The 19,925-nt window shown below is 42.7% G+C and overlaps 1 protein-coding gene across 9 annotated transcripts in view; it reads left to right on the top strand.

Moving 5' to 3' along the window:
• The window catches only part of PXDNL (peroxidasin like), a 421,482-nt gene that overhangs the window by 258,513 nt on the left and 143,044 nt on the right, over positions 1 to 19,925 (top strand). For 8 of the 9 annotated variants that reach the window (XR_002093899.2, XR_002093901.2, XM_014606787.3 and 5 more), the window contains 2 exons: positions 8,957 to 9,065; positions 11,734 to 11,891. The exons of the other annotated variant lie outside the window; for it this stretch is intronic. Coding sequence is in view for 6 of the 8 variants with exons in the window: in XM_014606787.3 (XP_014462273.1) it covers positions 8,957 to 9,065; positions 11,734 to 11,891 (267 nt within the window). In the remaining 2 variants the exon portion in view is untranslated. The remainder of the gene's footprint in view (positions 1 to 8,956; positions 9,066 to 11,733; positions 11,892 to 19,925) is intronic. 9 annotated transcript variants of the gene reach the window in all.

A 19,925-nucleotide genomic window follows, 5' to 3' on the forward strand; every position in this document is an offset into this window, starting at 1 on the left:
CTGTGTAGTCATCCAAGTCACAGCCTCTTAACTTGTTCACCAGTATGGGGTAGGATACCGTATCGAAGGCCTTCCTGAAGTCTAAGTACACGACATCCACCCCTCCTCCTGTATCCAGGCATTTCGTAACCTGGTCATAAAAAGAGACTAGATTATTCCGGCACGATCTGCCTGCTACGAACCTGTGCTGGTTTCCCCTCAGCATAATTTGTCCTGCCGGGCTCTCGCAAATGCGAGCCTTGATAATTTTTTCAAAGATTTTGCTGAGGATGAAGGTGAGACTGACTGGCCTATAGTTGCCTGGGTCCTCCTTCCTCCCCTTCTTGAAAATGGGGACCACATTGGCCCTTTTCCAGTCCTCCAGGATTTGGCCCGTGCACCACGAGCCAAAGGTTCAAATATTCCCGCTAGTGGCTGTGCAATGACGTTGGCCAGTGCCTTCAGCACCCTCGGATGGAACTCATCCGGGCCTGCCGACTTAAAGGCATCCAATTCTTCCAAGTGACTCTGCACCATCTCAGGGTCTACGCATGGAAGTCTGGCGCCTTGCTGTTGCCTCTCTACAACCCCAGTGTGAGATTTGTCGTGCCCCTCGCTTAGGAACACTGAGGCAAAGAACTCGTTGAAGAGTTCAGCCTTGTCCTCCCTGTCCGTCACCAGTTGTTTCTGCCCATTTAGCAGGGGTCCTATTCCTCCCTGGGCCTTCCTTTTACTCCTTATATATCTAAAAAACAATTTCTTGTTGTCCTTTACTTCGGATGCCATCCTCAGCTCCATGGTAGCTTTGGCCTGTCTAACTGCCTCCCTACAAGCGCGAACAGAGGAGGTATATGTGATCATGGAAGCCAAAGCCTTCCTGAGGACACCTGTGCCGCAGCCTTTGGTTCACTACCTGGATCCTTCTCTCCCTCCTCAGCCCATAGCCCGAGACTGGGAGGATCGAAGAAAACACCACCTGTGCCCCCAGACCCTTTAGCTCGGCTCCCAAATTCCTGTAGCGCCTCATGACCCGGCTGGGAGCCTCTGAGCCACGTCATTGGTGCCCACATGGATGAGGAGCATAGGGTAGTGGTCAGTGGGCTGGAGGAGTTTAGGGATCTTGTCCGCAATGTCTTGGATATGGGCTCCTGGGAAGCAGCAAACTTCCTGGGGTCAGGGCGGCAGATTACCCCTTCAGTCCCCCTCAGGATGGAGTCTCCCATGACAAACACTTCACGTTTTGTCTTGGGGAGAGTGGGGGCGGTAGCTACAATAGCGCCTGTGTTGCCTGCAGGAGCTGGCAACTCAGCAAGTTCTGCTGGTGCTGCAAGAGGTTCGTACCTGTTGTAAAGCTCCAGTGGGGCAGGGGCCTTGGTGCGGTGGGCCTTGGGGCCCCTGACCGCCTTGGTCCAAGCCCTGGGCTGGACAACGAGGGAGGTTCTCAAGTCCCCTTTTGTCTTGGAGGGAGACCGTGGTCTACCCTCTGCCTCCTGGGGGAGAAGGGCCTGGCAGTAGGGGTCGATCTCCTGCTCACAGTCCCTGATGGTGCACAGTCTCTCGACTGCGGCCTGGAGCTCCTCCAGCTGGCATGGCACAGATCCCAGAAGGCACCAGACCCCACAAAGGGAGGTGGCCGTGCTCCCTGGCCCCAGAGCCTGAAAAAGCAACAGGCATGGATCATGGAGTAGGTCCTTAAGGAATCTGTTGTAAAATACTGAGAAGAGAACAAGGTGATCAGAAATGATTCACCAAGATAGTCATGCCTAACTAATCTGATTTCCTATGATAAGATGTCAGTCTCTGTGGATGAGAAGAGAGCAGTAGATGTGATATAACTTGACTTTAGGAAGGCTGTTGACAGTCTCCCACAGCATTCTCACTGGTAGGATCATCATGCTCAACAAGTACTCATCACTGGCTCGATGTCTAGTTTGAAGGAGGTATCAAGTGGGGCTCCTTGGGGATCTGTCCTGGGCCTGGTATTATTCAATGTCTGCATTAATGATTTAGATGATGGGATTGAGTGTGTGCTTATCAAATTTGTAGGTGGCACCAAGTTGGGTGGAGCTGTAGACACTTTGGAGGGCAGGGCTAGGATCCAGAATAAACTAGATAGACTAAAAAAGTGGTCTGCAGTCAGTCGTATGAGATTCAGAAAAGACAAATGCAAAGCCCTGCACTTGGGACACAATAATTATATACACAAAGATAGACTGGGGAGTGACTGGCTAGGCTGCAGTACTGCAGGGGTTACAGTGGACCACAAACTGAATATGAGCCAAAAGTATTCTTTTGTTCCAAAAAAAAGGCCAACAGTATGTTAGGTTGTATTAACAAGGAGTGTCACTTGCAAATCAAAAGAACTGATGCTCTTACTTCATTCAAGACTGGTGAGGCCTCCCCTGGAGTACTGTGTCCAGGTTTGGGCGTACACTTCAAGAAGGATGTAGATAGTTTGGAAAGAGTACAGTGCAGAGCAAGGAAAATAAGGAGGGGCCTAGGAAACGAGACTTATGAGGAAAAGCTGAAAGAACTAGGGTTATTTAGTTCAGAGAGGGGGATTTCATAACAGTCTTCAAATATGTGAAAGGTGATTGCAAAGAGGATGGAGATAGGCCAGGACTGTCTAACTGGTGGCCTATGGATTGCATCTAGCCCACAAGGTGTTAAAGTTCAGCCTGCAAGTTCTGTCCTATTATTGTCCCTATTGCTTCTGTTTCTGCAGTGGCAGCCAGGATCTTCTGGACATGACATCATGGGTGGAGGTGGCCCAGTCAGCTCACTGCTTAGGTGGTGGGAGGGAGTTTTGGGTTGGGCTGCCCAGTAAGTGAGTGGAGGATTGGGCTGGGGCTCGCATTACTCACATGGCAGGGATGGCTTGTGTTGCTTGCATGTCATGGGGTCTGAATGTGGTGATGGTGCTGGGAGCCTGCATGTCATGCAACTCCTATGGGTCATGACCAGTGCTGCTTGCAACTCCCTGCCCTTTTGAAGTTAGGCAGCCCTGAGATAGACTATTCTCTGTGGCCATAGGGGACAGGACTAGAAGCACTGGCTTCCAGAAGCAGCAGAGGAAATTTCAGTTTGAGATTAGGATGAAAGTTCTGATTATGACCATGGTCAAGCATTGGGACAGGCTAGCTAGAGAAGTTACAGAATCTCCATCTGTGAACATGTTTGAAAGTAGGGTAGATAGACACGTGGCTGGGGTAGCTTAGTCAGACAGGATCCTGTCTTGAGCAGGGGGCTGGACTAGATGACCTCACAAGGTCTCTTCCAGCATACTTTTTTATAATCCTACTATCCTACGCCTATTTTAAGACCAAATGTCCTTCTGATATGCAATGTTAATTTAAATAAGTCTTAGACTGATCTTTTCTAGGAGGGCCATATGAAAAAGGAAGTTCAAAGATAAAGACAAGAGAGAATGGATGAGCGCTTTCTTGTACAGTACATAAATCAGTTAAGCAGGAGTGAGTATGTTCAATAAGCTATTGAACTCCATTTACATCTTTCAAGTTGCAAATGATAAGCAGATTCATTATAGTTAAATGGAAATTTTATGGCAAAGAATACATTACACTTAATTTATATGCAGCAAAATGAAGCATCTGAGATTTGTAACAGTTATCATATCAGTCTCATTCTGTATCACTAGAAGGAGATTTATCAGGAAATACTTCACTTCACATTATAGAATTTGTTCTCTTTTTAAGAAGAAAAGAATATTCCAGTATTTTTGTGCATTCCAAGGTATGAAGCTACTTAGAGAATTAGTCATGAAAATGAAATCTAGTGTGATTTGTTTGTTTATTTTCTTTTTTGCAAAATGCGTCTCTCTGGGCATATATTCTTTTCATGTCTTGCTCAAAGGTCACTTCTGTAATAAGATGCAATTGAGTAAGTTTGGAAAGTGGTCCAGTAATTTTGCTATTTGTGCTGATTTCCAAATTCAGTGTCTCCTATTCTAACAAAGCACAACCAATAACTAAGGCATCTGATGGCAACTTGGAGAATAATACTGATGCCTTTTTTTTGCCCAATGTTGTGCCTCTGCTGTTATAGGACCATAGAAGGCTCCGTCCTCTGCAATGTGATGATTAATCTTTGTGTGTGTGTGTGTGTGCGTGCGTGCGTGCCTAAAGTACACCTTGTTGTTAATATGCATAATTACTGATCTGATTATGACATTAACAACTATCCATACAAACTGTTTTCTTTGTCTGAAGATTTTTTTGTTTAGCTGTTTGATTTTGCTGTCCAAGCTAAGATACAGAGTTGGAGGCATGATTTTAAGTTAAGGAGATCAGTGTCCTTTTCAGACTATACCTAAAACTTTCTGTGGTGCTGTAAAATATTCATGTAGGATTTAAAGTAATTAATTATGGAATAACATGGGGAGCAATTGTGTGGCAGCATCCTTAACAAAATGCATATAAATGTATAATTCAGTATTCATAAAAATACGGAAAAGTATGTTTTCATATAATAGTGCCTTCTGCTTCCTTCATGTTGCTATAATATGAATTTAAGCACCAGTCTCCTGTGTATATATGTGCATATATAAGACAACAACGAGTTATAGGTAGAGTAGGAACAGAATATTGCCCCTTTTATTGGGAAGGGCAGTCTTTTTGTTTGTTTTATTTTTTTACCGCTTACCCTTTCAACTGTCCCAACCATAATATCTTGGTGAAGCTTTCTTTGAAAATATCATTGATTATCCTGTCTAGCTGTTGTCTATAGTGTGGGATTCACAGGAAACCCAATGGAAAAAGTAAGCAAGAAAAAGTTTAATACACATGAATGTTTATATATTAGGGTAAGAAAATTCCTTTCTTACAGGTGAGGAGTAGTACGTGGCCACTGCTGACTGACCAAACTGAGTAGCTGTTTAGGGAGTCTGTAAGGGCTAAGCAGGAGTCCATGAATCACCTCGTGTCTGCTTTGAACCTGCAGACTGAGGGCATTCTTGGTGCTTTCCCCTTCACGTAGCTTTTTAACCCACAAGTGCGACAGTCCACTGGTCCCTGGGGGCACATGCTGTCACCAGGTTTCACCATTCCACAGGGACCTCCTGTGGAAACAAGCTGGAGTAAGCACCCCCCAGCCCTCAGAGGGGTAGACCCCATGTCCTGAAGACTGCTGCCTGGGGGCACATCACATGCTGTGGCCACACAGGGCTGGTGGAGCATTCATAGGGGAGTAATGGGTTTCATGAGAACTTTTTTAGGGTTACTATTTTTTTTAACGTTGCACTTGTTTACTTCATTACATTTGTTTTCTTGTTTATCCTTTTAGCCTTTCTGTTGTCCTGTTTAATAAAAGTTCTTTCTACTGTCAGAATTTTGGCTATGGGATTTAAAACAAAAACTGGGAGGGAAGAGCTGTTCACAGACAGCTGGAAGTGTTCCTCCACCCTTGCACCAGGAACTGGCATTGGTTTTGGGGAGGGGTGTCTTTAACAAACACTGCATGGTCTTTAACCATCACTGCGTTCTGTTGTGTTTGTGTCCCACTTTAGCTGGGCAAGGATTGATGCCATTTAAGCTTAATGTCCTCTTAACATCTCAGCTGTCCCCCATCAAAAAACACAGTAGTGATACTACTGCACAGGGATAGGAACCTAGTGTGCCTGGCTTCCTGTCCAGAGCTTGAGATGAGCTATCTCATCACCTGCTTCTCCCACTAAAGCCCCAAGAGCATAGCTTAGCACCCAGCTGATCATTTAAATTCCTCAACCTAAGCTCTCATCATCTCACTCCCCTCCCCCACTACAGCCATGGAAGCATGGTTCAACATTTGGCTAAACATTTACCACCACAGCCCCCACCAACATGTTCAACCCCTGCCACTGCTCCCTGTCCACAATGGAGGTGACCACACAAGGGCATGAGTAGGGTTGGCAGTGTTTAATCATTCTTCAATTCATCACCTTCAGCCCAGAAACAGCATGTCTCAAACAAGTGTCAGGTGACTGGCCTTCATTCAAGAATTTGCAGGCATGACGTCTCTAGGAGCTGGGTGGGGCTCATCTCCAAGAGCAGGGTCTGAGGCCGAAATTCCCCCTTGGCCTCACAGATGTTGTGTGGCATGCATACAGAGACCATGAACCTAGGTACATTGTTTTCTCTGGCATCCATGCGTGTCCTCTGTTAATTCCAGCAAGCCTTGAGATGGTGGGAAGCATGCTGCATCCTGCACTTATCCTGCAGCTGCTGGTCTTGCAGGTGAACTTTTCTCTCTGGGCATCCAAGAATCCAGTGAACAGCCCCATCAGCTAGTGGTGCAGTGGGTAGGCAGTGTCCCCGATTGATAGTGGGGGTACAGTCTTTCCCTCAACCTGGATGTGAAGAAGTCCAAGGGCAAAGTGTCTGTGCCAACAGTTCAGGGTGAAAGGGAGCTCCTAAATATCCTGGTGTCTTGCACCTTTCTCAGTGGCTGCTGTCCACAACTGCCTGAAGCATGATCAAGAAGTAACCCTTCTGCTTGTTGAATTCCTGAACGTGGTGCTCAAGGGGAAGGAGGAGGATGTGTGTGCTGTCCACATCCACATCCCCAATGCAGTTGGGTAACCTTAGGTTGCCAACCCATCCATAGTCTCCTGTGCACTGGCAAGGAGTTTGATGTGCAGGCCCATCATCTGTTGATTTTCCTCTTGACCCGTCTTTCCAGCCATTGACTAACCTGTGTTGAAATGGTGTGCTACAGATCGGAGACTGAAACGGCAATGCAGTTCTCTGTGCATAAGAGGGTGTATGGTTGTTGCCTTGCATGTGTAGGGCAAGCTTGGTACAGATTTCCATGAGGATGTCCCAGGACGTGCAGAATTTCACATGCCACTGCTCGTTATCCCAGGTGGCCATGATGATCTGTTCCCAGCAGTCGCTGCTTATCAGCCTAGCCTGGAAATGCTGCTCTGTGGTTTGGAGCCACTCTCATTGACTGGGCTGACCATTGAACATGCTGACCTGTGAAGATCTTCAGGATTACAGCTATTGTTGCAAACTAGGGTCTGGATGTAGCCATGGACTTTCCTGTGAGGCAATGGCCTTGACCCCCGGGCTTTGGTCTGCCACCTCTCCAGTAGACTACAGGGGCCGACACAGATGACCAGAACCCCCCATCTGGGCCTAGGCACACACCTATTCCCTGTGACTGGAGTGGCCAGCCAAGGTCAGCTGAGTCTTTTCCATGGTGGGACAAGATGCAGCACAACCAATCCCATGATAAAAGTGATGACTGTTTATAGCCATAGATAGCTAATTCTTCCCAAAATCCTTGTTCTCTGAAGTGGTAGTGAATCTAAAATCATGGTTATATGCTGTACATAAAAGTGATTCCTGGTATTTTTATTTCCTTTGCTACCTTTCACATTCATCAGATATCCACCTTTTTATTTTGTTTTGGGTGAATATATCCAGTCCATCTCACAAGACCATTAAGTCTTTTAAATACTCTTTTCTTTTTTGAGTGCTTCTTTTCTTAGGTGGTGAGCACAGTACAGTATTTGTTTATACACCAATATAACATTATGTGACATTTTATATAACATTCAGTGTGCTGTTTCCTTTATATCTAAAGTATATTCATATTTTAAACACTACTGCATGTAGCGTAGACTGCTTTGAGCCCTCACTATGGCTCCCCTTGATGATTTTTTTTTTTTCTTGAGAAAATGCAGCTTTATCTGAACTAACATTGCTAGTAATTTTTCATGAATTACTAACCTCATGTTACACAATTGGTTTCAAATTAACCTCTCACATTGTTCAAGTCAGCTGTTTTCATGCATTTTTACTTAGGAGGGGAGGGCTAATTGGGGTATGGGTGCAATGCTGGGATGGACTCTTCCTTGCTTATTTTATTTGGGAACTTTTTTGCGGAGTTCTATAGTTTGCTTGGCATGGAAAGGCTTTTATGAGGATTGGGTGGTTTTTTTGTTTGTTTTTGCTCCTTACCCTTTTACCTACCCCAGATGCCATATTTTGGTGAAGCTAATTTCCTTTTTTATCAAACATTTACATTCATGCTCTTGTTCCTCAATATTCTCAGTATGTCACACTTTGACCACCTGTAGTGGCATGCCTGCATTGCATTGGATTATGCCATGAAAACCAAAACCATCTTACTTACTTGCTCCTGCTTTATACATGCAGAGTACTGTAAAAATGTGACTTTGCCATTTTTTGGCACATACTTAGTGACACTTTCAGGTTGTCTGTCTTGGTTTTACTTGTTAGTACCTGCTACATCACATTTTTTTCAACACTCAGTTTATACAGAACAGGAACAAGTATGCAGCAACATTCCTTAGCACTGTTTGACATGGTATAGACATGCCCTAAGAAAGACATTGCATGAACATGCGGCTCTTTTTTGATTCTGACTGCTGAGCACTGCACCAAACTATCTAACCAACTTAGTCTTATAGTATTATAGTCATCTTACAAGAAATATTCATATTTTCTTAATAAAAGCTACGTCTCCTATGGATGTTTCTTTTGGAGAGTGGACCCAAAAATGGTTACCTTTTATGATGCTCAAATTGCCATTGAGATGAATTATATTCTATTCCCTCTGTGGTGAGATCCAGCAAAGATTCCAATTATTGTAGTGTTTTTTTTGTACTGCAGTTGCTTATCCCCTAGAAGTTGAAGCAAATTTTTTCCCCTGAAAATAACTAAGCAAGCATCTTTTGGTACCTGTCTATCATTACTAACCAAATTTGAACCAGTTATGCAAAGTTGAAATGCTTCTATGATACCTCACCAAGTGTGTGGATGTACCAGCTGTCATATTCATATAAAAGATAATGTTCCTTCTCTACAATGGCTAGTATCACTTTGAGATTTTAGTTTTTGTTCTTGTAAGACTTGTCATTTCTTTTAATGAAAAGACTATTAAGTGCTATTTATATTGCATAAATTTGAACTTTAAGTGAAAAATTTTTCAAACTATGAAATTGTTTCTACAGTACCGCGAGGTAGACAAGCTGGCGATAACTTTGTTGAATCATCCATTCTCGATGCCATCCACCAAGTTGACAGTGCAATTAACTCCACAAGAAGAAATTTGTTTTCACAGTAAGAATGTATTTTATCTTTGCTCACAGAAATCTTTCACATTTTTATTCTGCTTAGCTACTGTTCATTTTTTTAAATTACAAAAAAAGATACTGTAATATGATTGTCAGAATGTGCTTTTTCTTGTAGCTAGGCTGTTGTTTCTTAATAGCAGTCATTATCAGTTCAGTTTTCTGAAAGATTATATTGTTTGACATAGAATAAAATCAGAAGATACGCTTTTTACTATTTCACTTTCTTGGCCTCTTGGTTTCTAGGACCATTTATTTGTCATGCGGCTATTTTCTGTGGCCTGCAGCAGTCTTCTAAACAGTGGACTGATCTGGCCTTGGACTCTTTATCAATAGATTAGGAAACCTTTTCCTTACCAAAGAAATAAGGCATGATAAAGATCTCCATTTTTACTTTATCCTTTAGTCATAGCCCTAATCCCTAGAGAACTGAGGCAAAGTATTTAGTTTAGTGATCCCTATGCTTTCTTCATTGAATGATGCAAAAGGGAACAAAGTTGTAGACAAGTAGCTTAGGCTGTTTGTAGACAACACTTTAAGGAGGGCTTAAAGAAGGTTAAATGCCTTTTGCACTGCTTTAATGGCATTGCTGTTTGCACATTCAGTGGCGTATTGTGAGTTAATTCCAGCCGCTGTAGCACACTTGACAGCGTAATGCTCCTTAAATGACTTTGGGATGCAGAAAATGACTTTGGGGTGTTGCAAAGCGAAACGCCTCTGAGGAGTTTTAGTTTCCTACCCTACAGCCATGGAGAGAAGCACTGGGCTCTGTGCGGCTCAGGGGTTCTGCAGGCAGACTGTGCAGGCAGTCCAGCAGCAGCCCGGGAAGGCAGGCTGCATAGAAGGAGGGGAAAAAAAAAGACAAGTAGCGAGCCTGATCTTTTTTTTCCCCCACAAAGTCTGCCTGCCTGCCTGCCTCCCTGAGCTGTGCGGGGACTTGGTGCTTCTCTCCACGGCTGCGGTGCCCCCCCCCGGACTACCCAAGCAGGGGGGTGGGGGAGGAGGCGCCACTGCCATGGAGGGAAGCACTAGTCCCCTTCCCCCACAGCTCAGGGACCGCTCTGCCCACCAGCAGCTCACACTCCCCTCCCCACCGCTGGAGAGGCAGGTAAGGATCAGGCTCTGATACTGGTGTACACGACACGGGGCTTTACTTCACTCTAAATTGAAGTGGTGTTTTTAAAAAAACACCACTTCAGTTTAGGGAGAATTAAACCTCTGTGTACAAATGGCCTTAGTTGTTAAAAGCTGAGACAGATGTAGAAAAACACCAAAGGGACTAGCAGTGCTAAGATGAGTTAAAGGAGTACCTTTGCTCTCTTGATGTCATCAGAGTCTCATAGTTCTTTTCATGAAGTGTTGAAACTCGCAGTATTACATTCTTTTAACATTTAACTGCAAAAGATAGAAGTAGTTATGTGGTGTTACAGCATATCTGGGTGGTGGACCCTCTTGTTCATAGTAGCCAAGAAGTTCTAGTAATTCAGAAGGCAGGGCAGGGTAGCACCTTACAGACCAACTGGTTCAGATGCATAAGCTTTTTTAGGCAACAGTCTACTTTGTCATATGCCATCTGACTTTATAGGGTGTCACCTATGAAAGTTTGTACCTCTCTGAACCAGTTTGCGTCTAAGGTGCTACCCTGCCCTGTCTTCTGCTTGACTTCAGATGGCACAATTAACTACCTCTCTTTGATTTTATGGTAAACTTCAGACAGTTATGGGTAAATAACTGGTTCCTCCTTTTTTTGAGGAGGAGCAAATAACTTTACACAAATTTCTTTCTACATGCTTTCCCCCTTACCAAAAATAAATTAAACAGGTGGTAGGAGATCTGATGCTTTCTCCTTGAATATATGATGTATGAACAATTTTGTATGAGTTGGATGATGGGGAGAGAATGGAGGCAGGTCATATTTGCAATTGTATCAGTGTAGTAGATCAAAACACAACAGCTTTTTGTTGTGTTAATAGTCTATCACTCGATCGGCTTTACTTTTATAACCTCTCAAAAACACCCTTGTGAAGATGGAATGTTGTGCTTATTATTGTCAAAGGCTTCTACTGTCATTAGCCTGAAAGTATTTCTATATTGCAGTCAAACATATGATGGCAGCTCACGTAGACTTCACCTAACCTTGAAATACCTTACTTGGGTACTGCTACTAATGTAGCCACAGCAACACAAGCTCAGCACAGGCTGCTGCATCAGTATTTCTGCTGGACTGAGCCACACGTTGCTGTGGCTATACCTTTAGCATATCCTCAGTGAGCCATTTAAAACTAGCTCAGAGTATGTCCACACGAGCTACAGAAACACCTTTGTCTATAGTATAGATCTTGTATGCTATCCTGTGTTCCTGTACCTTAAGACCTCTAGCAGGCTACCTTTATTGCTTTTACTTTCAGTTGTTGAATGTCTGCAAAGATATTCTGAAAATATCTCTGCCCAGTAATTAGTTTTTTATACATGGGAAAGACAGCCATAAGCAAGAACTGAAGAAAATAACAAATGGTAAAGGAGAAAAATGAGATGAAGAGAAAAGGGATGATTTTATTTAACTATCACTCTTTTTTCAGAGTTATTAGTGACTCATTAGCTGCAGCTTGGCTACCTCTGATGCATAAACTTCAACACATGCTCCTCTTTTTTTGCAGGCATCCCCAAACCCCCACTGACCTGCTGGCTCAGTTCCGCTACCCACGGGATCCTTTCACTATAGAGACTGCAAGAGCAGGGGAGATATTTGAGCAAACTCTTCAGTTGATTCAGGAACATGTTAAACAGGGTCTCAGTGTTGATTTTGGTGGAATAGGTGGGTACACATAAACACTGGTATCTATTCTGTCTGCAGTTTATTGTGGTACCCCACTAGTGAAACTTGCAATATCATCTTACATTATTATAGTGTTTTTCACCCAGTGTCTTACTGTCTCAATTTTATATGAAGCATACTGCAGATAAGGTAGACTATTATGTGACCGCTGCTATCATTGAAGATAGTAGCCATTCTGTGCTGGTCTCACTGTACACATAAATGAAACACCATTTATGTAGTTGAAACTACTGGATAAACTTGGACAGAACAAAGTACCAGAGCTGGAAATTAACCGTCACATGTGGTTTAACAGCTTTACATTTTTTGAAAAATGCTTCGACTACCACAAGTGTTCAGGGTCTTGTTTTCTTGTCCTCAGACACATGGCTTTCCTTTAGCACAATTTCCTTTTTACATTTTAGGACCTGAGTCAGAACTGACTGAACGTGGTCTAATGCCGTCTTATAAGCTTCTAATTAAAGCCCAGTGATGCAAGGGAGAACTGGGCTAGCGGGATTACCATTTCTTAGATGAGAAATTACAGCTTGTATAAATTACAGCTTGAAACAGACCTATGAACTATTATATTAATATATTTACAGTATTTTACTTTGTACTTTCCTGTACATAGTACAGGAGAATCAAAAATTGAATTCTCCAATCCTCTTTTAAATATTGCCATAATTTTCTAGTGCAAACTCCTATTCATTTTTCAATAGACTTCCATCTCTCTCTTTTTTATTCTGTTTTACTCTCAATTTTACTATCTTCACTCTTCAGACTTATTTTCTTTACTAATATTTAAATCCATCTTCTGTAAGTAAAGAAATATGTCTGTGATAGTTACTGTCTCAAAAAATGTAGAGCAATTTAGTTTGCTACAAAGGTGCGTACAATTTTAATATTCTGTCGTTGTTGCTTCAGAAATCTGCAATATAAATTCTACCACATTACTAGAAACTAATAAAAAACTGTGCATGTTTAGAAAACTGGCATTTGAATTTTCCAGGCACTATATTCTATTCTTAACTTGAAGACTCAATTATGTCCAAAATTTCCAACCCATTTGTGCTGGTTAAAAACTGAATATTATAATATAACTTCTTTGTTTCTCACGAAGATTCTGCTTTGCTTTGATTAGTTGCATGATAGCAGATAAAAACACCACCACCTTTATTTCTGACATGATTAGTATCTGAAAGAGAAAATGGCCTGTGGTCAAAAGCTCTTGCCAAACTGAAGTAGGCAAAATGTAAATACTAACATAAGTTAGGTAGGTTCCTTTTAATACATATTAGATGTGTTTATCAGTATTCTATTTCAAGCATGTTATATGCATCTTGAAAGTTAATGCAATACATTATGTTGGCACATAAACAACAGCATAAACCTCCAAGGTCTGGTGCCTGATTTTGTTATCACAACTTGAGCAGGTTGCAGAGCCAACCCATCCCTACGTTTTGTCCTTACTGCTAGAATTTTTACCTTCAAAAAGTATAAGGAAAAATAGTCTCTCTTGTTTTGTACTTTAATTTTAATATGCCATCAAATGTACTGAAAGGGATAAAACCCACAATGGAATGAGACTTTCAGAGTTACCTAGAGGCTAAATGAATTCCACCTCCTTAAAGGTATATGTTATGTTTGATTTTTAATTTTATTCACTAATGGTTCTTTAGAATATAACACTAGTGGGTTGCACTTGCATAAATGCATTTTCCCATACAAAGTGTTTATGATTGGGCTTTTTTCCTGTAACTGTGTGAAAGTTAGAGTACAAGTAATATGCAGGCAGGAATGACATGCTATGTAGTCCCACTTTAGCTGCTGTTTGAGTCCTTTGGCTATAATATTTGTTGTGAACACCTCCCTCTGGAATTCTGAGTTAAAGACCAGGGCAAAAAGAGTGATGTGCAACATTCATTTTCTCTAACCTTTATGGCTAAGGTAGTATTTTGCTACATTGCCAGTAGTGCAGAGTCGGCATCATCTTTTTCTGAGAGTATACAGGTCTTTGGATTCTTGTCCATATGAATCCTGGGATGTAATTCTCCTACTTATTGATAAACTTTTAGGTTTTTACACCTCAAATATGCAGATCATGTACCAGTCCACTGGGCCACCTGCATTTCTGCCTTTTTAGAGTCTGTTATAAATTATATGAAGATTGATAGCCTTATTAAAGCAATGGACATTTATTAGCAAATGGAACTTCATTTTGAAGAGAATGGTTTAAGAAATAAACCACCTGTAGACACACAGGGTATATCCCCATGAGTATGCACATGCAGGGGTGTGCATTTCCCACAGGACAAATAACAGTAGCACATGTTTGTGTTTGACCCTAGGCGCACTTCTGCACGTGTGCTCTGGCACATGCAGCCTTTCCTGGGGCCCTGGGGGCATCTAGGTAAGGAGGGCATCTCATCTCCCGATATAAAAAATAAAAAAATAAAAACCTGCCACACTGCAAATGAGCAGCATAGTGCATGGGTGGCAGCAAACGGCTTTGAGGCACCACAAATCACATGTGCGTGCTCGTGCGGATGTACCTACATCTAGTCTAATCTAATCTTATTCTCCCATACAGAATGCTTAGATGGGTTTCTTTCCTTGAGGACACTGAGTAATTCTTGGGATTTATCATGGCATCCATTTGTTTCTCAGTTTTTCCACCAGGCTTTCCTACTGTCAGGGAAATTGTGTTGAACTCTCATTCCCCTTGTGTGTCCCTGGCCTCTAATTACCATGGTCTTCAAAGTCATTCAGGACAACATTCCCTTTGACTAAAACCGTTTTATTGGAGTTGGAAAATCTAAGAGAATGCCTCCCATCCTCATGGCTCATTGTTCAGACAGTGTGACCCATTTAGCCTTAGTAATCTTTCACTCATCTGGTGACTACACTTAACCTGTAAAAGGTATCCTGTTACCTGACATTCTAATTCTTACATACATTCATCTTATTATATATACATACATACATACATACATACATCATCTAATAAATAAAACCTGCTTTGGGGTACAGATGAGCCTTTGCCATTTAGCATTTCACTATGTGTCACAAAAATGCATTCAGTAATTTGTTGAATGCCCCAGACAAGACTGGTAAGGAACAGATTAGTAGTGGAGACAAACTTCTGTCACGGCAGGGTCCTACAGGAGGGCCATGATCTCCTTAAGGCCCTCTCTCCGTGCCAATTTGGCCCTAGGGCACCCTCTATTCTCACCCGCCACGTCTTTGATGTTCAGTAAATATGTTGGGAGGCTGCCTTACGTCTCCTCGGCACGGTTAGCTGGGACTTCCGTCTCCGTGTTCTCCCGGACCCCACCAGGGGTCTCCCAGTACACTGGGTGCGTTCCAGGCACCCTAGCCTTATGGGCTACGTGTGGCTCCTACCAACCCCAAATACAACGCCCCAAGCCTCGCAGATGTGATAGACATTGGCGTGTCTCTCTATACGTACACTGCCCCCTTCTCTGGGGCCTTCTCTAGGGCCTTCTCTCATGCTGCCCCTCTTCTCTGGGGCCTCCTCTAAAAGTGTTGTCCCACTCAGGGACCCTTGCCCGCTTTGGGACTCTATATCGAGCCTCCAGTCTTTCAGGCCCACCGCTCTGCTTCCCCTTTTCCTGAACACTGTACTGCTATCCCCTTTTCCTGGGGACCACCGCAGCACCCTGTCCTTCTCTTGGGCGCACCGTGCTGCTAACCCCTTTTCCTGGGGTCCACTGCAGCACCCTGCCCTTCTCTTGGGTTTTCTGTAGTGCTAGCCTGTTACCGGGCTCGTCATGCCCCTCCTGGGCTTCTCAAAAGGCCACCCTCCTCCTGGGGCTCGTTGTGCCCAACTTGGGCTTCTTCTCAATCGTGCCCCCTCTCTGGGGCCCGTCACGCCCACGCTAGGGCTTCTCAAGAAGTGGCCCTCTCTAGGGCTGGGGTCTATACACCCCGTATGCTGCACCCTCCTGGGCGCCGGGGTCCTCACCCTCTGCTGTGAGGCCCCTTTAAGGATACTGCGCCCTCACTGGCGCTGGGGCTCCCACACCACTGTGGGTCCCTTTGAGGATAATGCACCCTCACTGGCACCGGGGTCCCCACTTTACCGTGAGCCCCCTATGAGGCCTCCTCCAACCTCTAATAGCCTCACCCAAACCACTGGTGTAATAAACAACCACAACCAAACACAAGCCTCTTGGCCACAACTTAACTCAACGTCGCCTGGCTAAACCATGGTGCTCAAACCTCTTCGAGCTGCCATCCTTCACTTGGCTAGAGCAGTTCCTACAGTGCTCGCCTCCTAGCTCCTGCCTCTGTGGCTGCTGGCAGGGAACTGCTAACCTGGCTTCAGCCCTGGGCTTTATAAGGGCCAGGCCCTGCCTCCTACAGGCAGCTGATTCTCATTAGTTGCCCCGGCAACCCACACCTGTACTTCCTAATCACTACTAGGGTTCCTTATGCACTGCCAGAGCTTCTCCTCTGGCAGTTTTCCCCTCTCTAGGAGCGGGGCAGCGAGGTGCGCCACGACAACTTCCATTTCTAGATCATTATTTCAAATGCAGCTCAGTAATAACTGAATATTTTTAGCAGCTGATATTGGTGTCATTGACTTGGTGCTCTCTGAAGAAACATTCGTGGGGAACCTATTTTGCATCACATTGGACAAGAATTGGGGTATTGTCAGCCATTCCCAGGGAATGTTTCAGGGGCGACTGGGGGTGTTGGTTGTAGCTTTATTCACCTAAGGATATAGGCAGACAAGGTTTTTTGGGTAAATTTGATATCTTTTATTAGACTAACTAAATAGTTGGAAAAGTTGTTGTTTGCAAGCTTTTGGTCATAAACACCCTTCTTTAGGGGTGAATGAATATTTACTTCCATATCCATAAAGGCTGGAGGCTAGCATGAGGACTTCAGGGTTTTAGTAACTGATTGTGGGGCCTAAATTGGAGGACTGTGATTTCCAGATGGCATTAAATCCTATCTTTTGATGAATAATGGTTCATGTCATGTCTTCTCGCCACACGCTGAAACACAATTGCAAATTTATAATTTGCTGTCTCTTCTTTAAATGCTGAAAATCCTTCAGTTCAGGACCATTAACAGTAAAAGCATACACACATGATTTGCTGAGATTTACTAGACAATCATTTACTTTGTTAGTGTGCAATAAAAATTAGAAATGTCAGAATACAAGCATGATATATTATCCATTAAGGCCAAATGTAATGTGAATTTCCCTTCTCTCTCAGAGCATAGATTACAGGGTTTAAGGAAAGGACAAGATTTCCTAATCCTGTGACCTATGGGTTAATGGAAACCTATATGGGCAGATATTCTTTTGGAGGGTATCCTGTTGGAAGGACCCTCCTTTAAGAGTTCTGTCACTAATGACTCACTGGGCACATCTACACAAGATACTAAATGTGCAGAAGACTAATTCTGCTGTGCATTAGTGCAACGTGGCAAAAGCTGTGCTAATGAGCAGTAGAATTACAGAAGTCTACTGCACAATAGTGTCACAAAAAAGCCATGTGCAGACACTACTGTGCAGTAGCACTGGTTACTGTGCATTCAGTTTAGTACCTGTTATTTCAGGTACTAAACAGTAACCACGGCACACTAATGAATGTGTAGATGTGCCCACTGTATACCTGATTTAGAATTGTATCTGCTGTGATATTGCTGTGGATGTTTTGGGGTACAGATGAGCCTTCTCCTTGTGGTGATTAATACTTGTAATCTTGCCTTGTGGGCATTTCTGCCCTTTGTTTTTTAGTGGAATCTTATCATCTCCCTCACTTTTGACTGGCCCACCAGGTGCAACATCCTCCATTTACTTTAAAAAAGAATATTTGGGATTTAGCCAAGCTATAGAATCTTCTCTAGGAGCTATAACTAGCTGAGCAATACAGTGATGAAGAATATATTGATGGAAATCAGTGCAAACTATCAGTAAGAGCATCATAAGTAGAGAGAAGATAGAATAAAAACCAAAACCAAGTTCCTATGTATTTTATCTCACCTAAGCTTGGCTGTTTCTTGGATGATTTGGGTTGACCCTGACTTATACCTAAAGCCACTTGATATGTTATGGCAAGAACTAGACTACAGCCTTTTTTTCCTGAACTCTCCCCACCCACCCTACCTCCTGTCCCAAAAAAGCTAAGCTTTTTAATTAATTTGAAGCTTAATTTGAAACGTTCCCTATTTTACTCTCCTGTTCCTTCTTGTCCCATCCTGTGCCTCCACACCTGCCTCATGGTCCATCCAGGTGCTAAATTATGTAGCTAAGATTTGCAGGACTTACCTCCACTCTATGTCTGTGTATGACTGTCTGTATTGAGTAGTCTTTGATTTTAGCAGTCCAAAGATAGCTCAAACCAATTTATCTCCCTAAATACCCTTTATCCAGCAACACTAACAACTGTGTCCTCAAAGATATAGATAATGTTCATAAAACCTAATATATTTAATACATATCATGCTCAGCACAGATATGTAATATTGCAGCCATCTTTTGTTAAATGCTAGGTGAGTGACCTTATTTGCCATTGATAGTTCTTGTACAAAGCATATGGCATCTGACATGATGAAGAGGAAGTCTTATGTACTATTTTAAACATACTAGCAATAAAAAACACTGAAGATTTGCTGTTACTAGAGATCTCATTCTGTTGTTAATTTGTTTTGATTTTATTGCTTTGCTCTTACAAATAAAAGGACAATTTCCTTCCATATTCACAGCCTCTAGATGGCATTTTGTTTTCATCTGCCAAATGTTCTAAATGGTTGAAAATCTTTGTTGTGCAGTGCTTTAGTGTAGGATCCAGATGTTCAGCACCTGTTTTTTTCAGTAAGGAGAAGTTCTAGATAAGCTTTTTTCACAGTTAACTAACAGATGTATTTACTAAAAAAATCCCTTCAAACCAACCTTTGAGTTTGTTGCCATGGTACTTTTTATCTTTAATTCGGAAGATTTAAAAGGTGAGAGCAAAAGAAGAATTGTGTGGGTTGATGAAGTTCAGATTATGCCTGTTATTTCCATACCAAATAGTTAATATTGTTCTTTGTGATATTCAGGAAGCTTCTAGATAATTTGCCTTGAATTTTTTTCAAGTAATTTCCTGTAATAAAGTATTGGCTATTTTAAAATAAATACCAAAGTTTTTAAGGGCAAATTTCAATATCCCTTTAGCCTCACTCCTCTTATAATGACAGTGTTATTGCTTCTGTTATTATAAAAGAAACTGTCATTCAAATGCATTGTGGTGTCTTCATACTCAGTAGAAATGAATCAATATCATCACTGCTGTGAAACGGAAGAATTGGCCTTTCTAGATACTTGTTATTAGTTGCATGCTGTCGCTTCCATCATTTAGAGTTAAACAGAAGCAGAGAGCGTTTCTAAAGGGGTGATCATTACATCCCAACATGCAAGCGTTTCACTATGTTTCCTACTTTTCACTTGGCTCTTCTGGGGCAAGGATCTAAGACAGAGGTGGGCAAGTATTTTTGGCAGAGGGCCACTTAGAGTTTTGGCAAGCCATTGAGGGCCACATGACAGGCAGCCAGGGGCAGATAAATATTAATTTTCTAAATATTTTAGGGGCCCCACGGGCCAGATAGAATGGCCTGGCGGACTGCATCCGGCCCCTGGAACACATTTTGCCCGCTCCTGATCTAAAAGGAAAAAACAAAGGCGTTGCAGTGGTGATTTATGAAAGGGAAATCACTTTTTCTTTTTAACTCTATTGGCTTGATTAATTCTGGAAAGATGCCTATAAGTGGCAAAGTTGCTTTGCTGTTCTTTTTAGATCTTCTGGTGCTAAGAACTTGGACCTAAGAAAAGGGGTTTGAACAGATGTGGAGTTGGAGCTTTATGTTGGTAAATCTTCACTCTGGCTTTTAGAGCTAAAATCCAGCACTTTTTAACAAATGTACTATAATGAAATATCATAGGATCATAGAAAATTAGCATTGGAAGGGACCTCAGAAGGTCATCTAGTACAAGCCTCTGCTCAAAGCAGTACC

The sequence above is a fragment of the Alligator mississippiensis genome, chromosome 3, assembly GCF_030867095.1.
Source record: "Alligator mississippiensis isolate rAllMis1 chromosome 3, rAllMis1, whole genome shotgun sequence".
Lineage (NCBI taxonomy): Eukaryota > Metazoa > Chordata > Crocodylia > Alligatoridae > Alligator > Alligator mississippiensis.